Here is a 6,535-nt window from a genome sequence, read left to right on the forward strand (position 1 = left end):
CACATTTTATAAAATCAGAGGTAACACAAATCAAATATAGGTCAGCAGTGATGCCACCAACGTGCCACAGTTTAGTGAGATACCCACTTAAGTAACAACTTATATAAACTGGCTAAAGTGTGGGGGATACTAAAAGATTTAAGTCTAGGTTGTGTTCATATTTTGCTTTTTCTATAAAGTCAAAGGAAAATCTGCTGTAGTCTATGCGGAGCAAAGCTTGTAATGTAGGGATTGTTTATCATGTACAATGTCATTGTAGCCTGTGTTTACACAATCTCTCGCTGGCTGGGGTTAATGACCCCCACCCCGAGGTGGTGGCAACTGTAGGGTCCGCCGCTTGGAGCAAGATTTTAGTCAGGCTGAATGCCATTGTGAGTTGTGATAATCTGAGTTAATGCTGGTATGAGTAGGTTTGCTGTATGCTGCTGCGTGGGGCTATATTGAATTGTATTATTAATAATCTAAGCCTACAGTTCAGTGAAAAGGTGCCATGCTACCAACAATAGATGTACTAGGACTGGTGGCTTTTGTGCTATTTTTAGTAAGCTAAACTTGAATTGATTTTTATGTGCCATATGCAGGATCTGTTGTTTTGCAGCTCAGCTTTTTTGTTGCTTATAGAAGCCATCTGTTTTTGTCATAATTGGAAATGAAAGTCATGTGAATGACTCAATGTTACATTGTTTTTGCTTTTGTTTGGAACTTTACAGGTCCAGTTTTTTAAATGTTAAAAATGAATAAATCGATGTAATACAAGGGGATAAGATGTTTGTCATTCTTGAAACTGTTTCATGAAAGGTCCATTACATGTAAGCGAGAGCATCTTGTTACACTTAGCAGTAACCATGCAAACTAAGAATGTCTGTTGGTTAAGCAACTTTCTTTACAACCTTTTACAAACATTTGCCAAGACAGGGCCTTAACTAAAGCACAAATAGAACTATCAGAAGCTACAAAATTACATTTCACCATGTTGATTCTATTCGATGGATGACATCCTCTGGGAACCCCAAATTGGATGCAAGCATATGAAGAAAACAGTTTTGCAAAAAACTTTGCCTTCTAGGTGGACAGCAAGGTTGAACAAATGACTAAACACACAGAGTATGATGTACCTTATGCATACTTCGTTAGGTACAGTATGGTCGGAAACTATTTTGTGGTGAAACAGATGTCATCTGTCCAAATCAAAATCACATTACCATCACTTAAATGGTACAGAGAAAGAAATAGAATTCGACATTACAGTAAACAAGTAACTTAGCATTCCTCGATCGCAGAAGACACTTTTCTAAAGACACTTTTCTAAATAACAAATTTTTAAGAAATCTACAAACATAAAGACCTAAGCCGAGAACAAGGTTATTCTACAACAGGTAACTATAGGTTAGTAAGCAACATCTTTTAACTTCAAAAGTTTTACCTTAAACTGATTCATACTACTTGAATATGTCTACAGGGGTTAGTCTAAAGTAGAAATGCATAATAATAACATAACATTGTTAGATGGACTTATATAATCCTACTGATGACTTAAACAAACTTGTGATAACTTCACAAGGCCTTCCTTAGCTTCCTATACATAAAGGGTTACAAGATCTTAGAAATCGGCAAAAGGGGGAATAATTGGCACCGGAGATTCAGTCTGTTGGAAGATTAATACATGAAACGTTACATGAACAATGTATTTTCCCCTCCGCATGGCCAGTCAAAACCTACTGTGGAGGCAGACTCCCCCGGCATATATTCTCCCTAAGGCCAACATTCTATTCTGCAACTCCTAGCTCTACTGTACACAGTTTAACATACATCATGTACATGGGGGTTTGCAGTGCACTGATGCTGAACATAATTTATGACTTGAGATGGCAGCACAATACACCGTGCGGTTGTGTAACAGTTGTCATATTATGGATGGTCCTGTACACACCTACATGTACATATGTATGTTTGTATGCCTTAAGCACTTCAACGTAAAAGACTGCACTTTCCCACAAGTTTTGCATTACTCAATATACAAATGTATTGTGTATAACTGTTGTCCACACTCCCAGAAGCATACATGGTTTCTCCTCAGTGTGAGTTTGCATGTGGATTTTTATCTGATCCCTGGCATTCTTACTTGCATATTTCACACTTGTATGGTCCCTTCCAGTGTGAGTATACCTGTGAGTCTGATTACAGTTATCTGATCGCTGAAAGTCTTGCATGTCTTACACTGGTCTCTCCCCTGTATGAGTCCGCATGTGCCTATTAAGACTACCCAGCTCACTAAACTGCCTCGCACATACCTTACATTTGTAGGGTTTCTCCCCTGTGTGAGTCCGCATGTGACTCTTCAGACTACTCAGCAGACTGAACTGCCTGCTACACTCCTCACACATGTAGGGTTTCTCCCCTGTGTGAGTCCGCATGTGACTCTTCAGACTACTCAGCAGACTGAACTGCCTGCTACACTCCTCACACCTGTAGGGCTTCTCCCCTGTGTGAGTCCGTATATGTCTCTTTAGATGACTCGAATGACTGAACTGCCTACTGCACTCTTCACATCTGTAGGGTTTCTCCCCTGTGTGAGTATACATGTGTGTCTTCAGATTACTCCGCTCTCTGAACTGCCTGCTGCACACCTCACACTTGTAGGGTTTCTCCCCTGTGTGAGTCCGCATGTGTTTCTCAAGACTAGCCAGCTCACTGAACTGCTTGCTGCACTCCTCACACCTGTAGGGTTTCTCACCTGTGTGAGTCCGCATGTGCGTCTTCAGATGACCTAGCTGACTAAACTGTCTGCTGCATACCTCACACAAGTAGGGTTTTTCCCCGGTGTGAGTTTGCATGTGTTTCTCAAGACTATACAGATGACTGAACTGTCTGCTACACTCCTCACACGTGTAGGGTTTCTCCCCTGTGTGAGTCTGCATGTGAGACTTCAGATGACTCAGCCGACTAAACTGCTTGCTGCACTCCTCACACCTATAGGGTTTCTCCCCTGTGTGAGTCCGCATATGAGTCTTCAGATTACTCAGTGTACTGAACTGCCTGCTACACACCTCACACCTGTACGGTTTCTCCCCTGTGTGAGTCCGCATGTGTTTCTCAAGACTACCCAGCTCACTGAATTGCCGGCTGCACTCCTCACATCTGTAAGGTTTCTCACCTGTGTGAGTCCGCATGTGAGTCTTCAGACTACTCAGCATGCTGAACTTCCTGCTGCACCTCTCACACCTGTAGGGTTTCTCCCCTGTGTGAGTCCGCATGTGTCCCCTAAGATGACCCAGCCGACTGAACTGTTTGCCGCACTCCTCACATTGATGTTGTTTCTCCCTTGTTTTGTTTCCGGTTGTGGTCTTGGCGCTCCTATATTGTTGATTGTCTCCTCCTAGATTGAAGTCCGATCTCATATCCATGGTGGTTAAATGGCTGAGGAAGAAAAGAGAAATCGTCAAGTCAGAATAAGTCGTAACTCGTTATCTTAAAACAAGACTTTGAGACAAGAAAGACATAAGACGTACAGAAGAGTAAACATTTCGGTAAGTTTCTATGAAAGTAGCCTAGTTTCTACCTGACTCTGGTCTTTCCGAATAGAAGTAAGGGACATTGCCCAAGTAAAAGTTATTGACCAAAACGAACGGACACGGACCATGAACACTGAGCCATCTGCACCACTTGTTTTGTACAATGTATGTGTAGTGATATAGGTTGATGAATCTAATAGTACTCAATGTAAATCTGTATCTGTATTATATTTTATATGACCCTGACCTCCCTCATGACCTCAATGAAAAGCGGCCTGCAGGCCGATTTGAGCTTCTCATGAATAAACAAAGGTTCAAACAAAAAACAAACAAACAAGTTAGGTATAAAAGTTTAGTAGGAGTTATTTGGCCTAAGAGTGAACTGACCGGCGGGTGGATCAACTGAATAGACTGTAAAGGACTGAAATCCCATGGCAACTTATTTGATAGTTGGCCAAATACTTTTTTCTTTCATCCACCTGATACGTCTGCTTTGAGACTTAAACTGAAGTTAAAGAATCCTACGTACCGCCAAAATTCATAACATTTTCTACCACAAGGCTCCTTGTTTTCACGAAGTATGAGAGCTAGTACCAGCATTTAGGGCACACTTTGATCAAATTGCCATTAGATGTTAGAATGTTTTTGATCAATAGGATACATAAATGCACCTGTTTTTTTTTGCAAGTTGTAAAGAAAATAGTGATTTTTATGCTAATAAGTTTGCACCATGATTGATTGGATAAGTACACAGTAAGGTAAAACCAGTTTTGACTGTTGCCTTTGTTGATTGCAGAACACCAGAAAGTTATACATTACAGGGCAGACAATGATTTGCATATGGCAAGATCAACGTCAACACGGAAAGACGTCATGCTTGTAAAAGCTTACGTGATTGTCAAATAAACACTGGGAACATAAACTAGTCTGGGGAGGGCGAATTGCATTATGTTTAAGTTACCTCCTCTAAAGACGACATTGAGTTACGGCAATGCACCATTGATTAAAAGATATCCTACCGGCAAAAGATATGGAGGGAAACGGATAAGAGTAAGGAAAGGGTAATAAAGGGAAAGCTGTACTGGCAACTAGCCTGACTAAAATCGCGCTCCTAGGGGCCGGCCCTATACTATTGCCGCCGCCGGTCATTAAACGACCCAGCCAACGAGAGATTGTGTAAACACAGGCTATACAGACAACGATCCAACGATTTCCGGACAGAAAAAATGGGCCTGAAGGCTAAGAAGACCAAAAAAAGTGTTCAACTCTAAATATTTTTACTGTTACTAACTACACTTTGACCTCTACTGCGAGATATCACATTTCGTTCAGTGAACACACCAAACACAGAAATAGTTTATTCATAACTCGCTTGAGAGTAAGTTTACTATGTAGGGAGAGACTTTCTGGAACCTTCAACTAGTTCAAGTTGGTGTTTGAAGGTTTATGACATGTCCAGCGATAGTCCTTGGTTTGATAGGGACACTCACTGGATGGTTTACCGTTCAGGAGAGTCACACCTTTAATAACATATCAATGAGAGATTTGGATTGCCCCAGTGTGTGCTAGATACTTCAGTAAATCATATCCGTTCTAGCTGGACTCAACATATTCTCCAAGCAGAAGTTGGGTCACGGAGATAGCAGTGGTCAGGATTTTTTACCTGCTCGCTGCTTTTGGACAAGTGCTTTTGCCGCGTAGTTTTGGACTTTTGGGCGAAACGCCAATTATCATTTACGTCAGATATCAGTAAAAAATCTAGCTACAGAAAAACGGACATGATAACTTGGTGTCCTTTATAGTGGCACTAACGTAATAGACCTATAAAGATGCAGAAACAACTGTACTCACCGAAACGTAACGCTGCAAACGAAGAGACAGCCTCAGCGACGACACTCACTCAGTCTTCGGAGTCTGGAATGACGGAACCACAGCGGACAAGTCTTTTATGCCGCGTCTGAGAGGTGATAAAACCGGTTCAGGATTTACACCTGAAACAGAACAAAGGGCAAAGCTTGATACACTAATTTGCATAGAGAGATCACAAGAAGCCGATTACAATGGATCTGATGTGTTGTCGATGAAGGTACGTTAATCAGCCATGTAATATTAGATACCCCCAAAAGTAGTTACTGAAGCAACTGACCGTTTCCAAAATAAGATCCAGTTGTTTGAGTGACTGCTTTTTCGAGAACTGATGTGTCATCAGAAAAAAAAAAATTGTAACGAAAGCTAGAAAAGGGTTTAGCGATCCACTTGTGTCCCCCGGGTGCGTTACGGGCATGTTGACGGGAGACCCTGCCACTACGCCCGAAGAAATCTCGCCCCCTACCCGGCGCCTGTCTGGGCACGTATTCGGCTATGGGCGTCACCACAATCCAAACTTTGCATAGAATATGTCCACAGCAGTTCCAAACAATAGTACAGCGCTTCACCACGTCATATGTTGTGTTTTCTCGCTCTAGTTAAATAGAAAAAAAATTGTATTGAACAAACACATAAAGGCAAAATAACAGACAAGTTGCGGCCCACTCAAGTTAAGACAACTTATATCGGTGCCGCTATTAAAAGAAAATAGGAATAACATGTGATTGACAAGATGCAATAAATCTGTACAAATGGTATACTAGTATATTGACTGGTGGAAGCGCAAGTCCTGGTACCCCCCCCAGGGGGTCAAATAAAAAAATATTTGACACCGTCGATGCGTTGAGATGATCAGACGAACTTAGAAGTTGTTTATAAGCACTTACCTCTTGGCGCTTGTCAATAATACATCAGACATCGAGAAAAGTGATATTGACGATGCGTTTAACGAAAGACACATTTTTACAGCTGCTTCGTACGATATACATGCCATACTCGAATGAGTGGCTGTCCATCACGATATATAACGTGGTCGAAAACTTTGTTGGTTCTAAACAGACAAGAATTGTCGCATCCGGGGATGCCATCCATATAATGGCATCAACACGGCCTTACCATTAACTTAACTGGTAATGAGCAAGGAATAGAAAGTAGGC

General features: G+C 41.5%; 1 protein-coding gene across 1 annotated transcript in view; it reads right to left on the reverse strand.

Moving 5' to 3' along the window:
• Nucleotides 1-1,640: 1,640 nt before the first annotated feature.
• Nucleotides 1,641-6,535, reverse strand: part of LOC118407555 (zinc finger protein 91-like) — a 7,925-nt gene continuing 3,030 nt past the window's right edge. The window contains exons 2-4 of the mRNA XM_035808033.1: nucleotides 3,055-3,417; nucleotides 2,348-2,970; nucleotides 1,641-1,645 (exon numbers count right to left, since the gene is read on the reverse strand). Of these exons, the coding sequence (XP_035663926.1) occupies nucleotides 1,641-1,645; nucleotides 2,348-2,970; nucleotides 3,055-3,417 (991 nt within the window). The remainder of the gene's footprint in view (nucleotides 1,646-2,347; nucleotides 2,971-3,054; nucleotides 3,418-6,535) is intronic.

Source organism: Branchiostoma floridae, unplaced genomic scaffold (assembly GCF_000003815.2).
Source record: "Branchiostoma floridae strain S238N-H82 unplaced genomic scaffold, Bfl_VNyyK Sc7u5tJ_1421, whole genome shotgun sequence".
Classification (NCBI taxonomy): Eukaryota; Metazoa; Chordata; class Leptocardii; order Amphioxiformes; family Branchiostomatidae; genus Branchiostoma; species Branchiostoma floridae.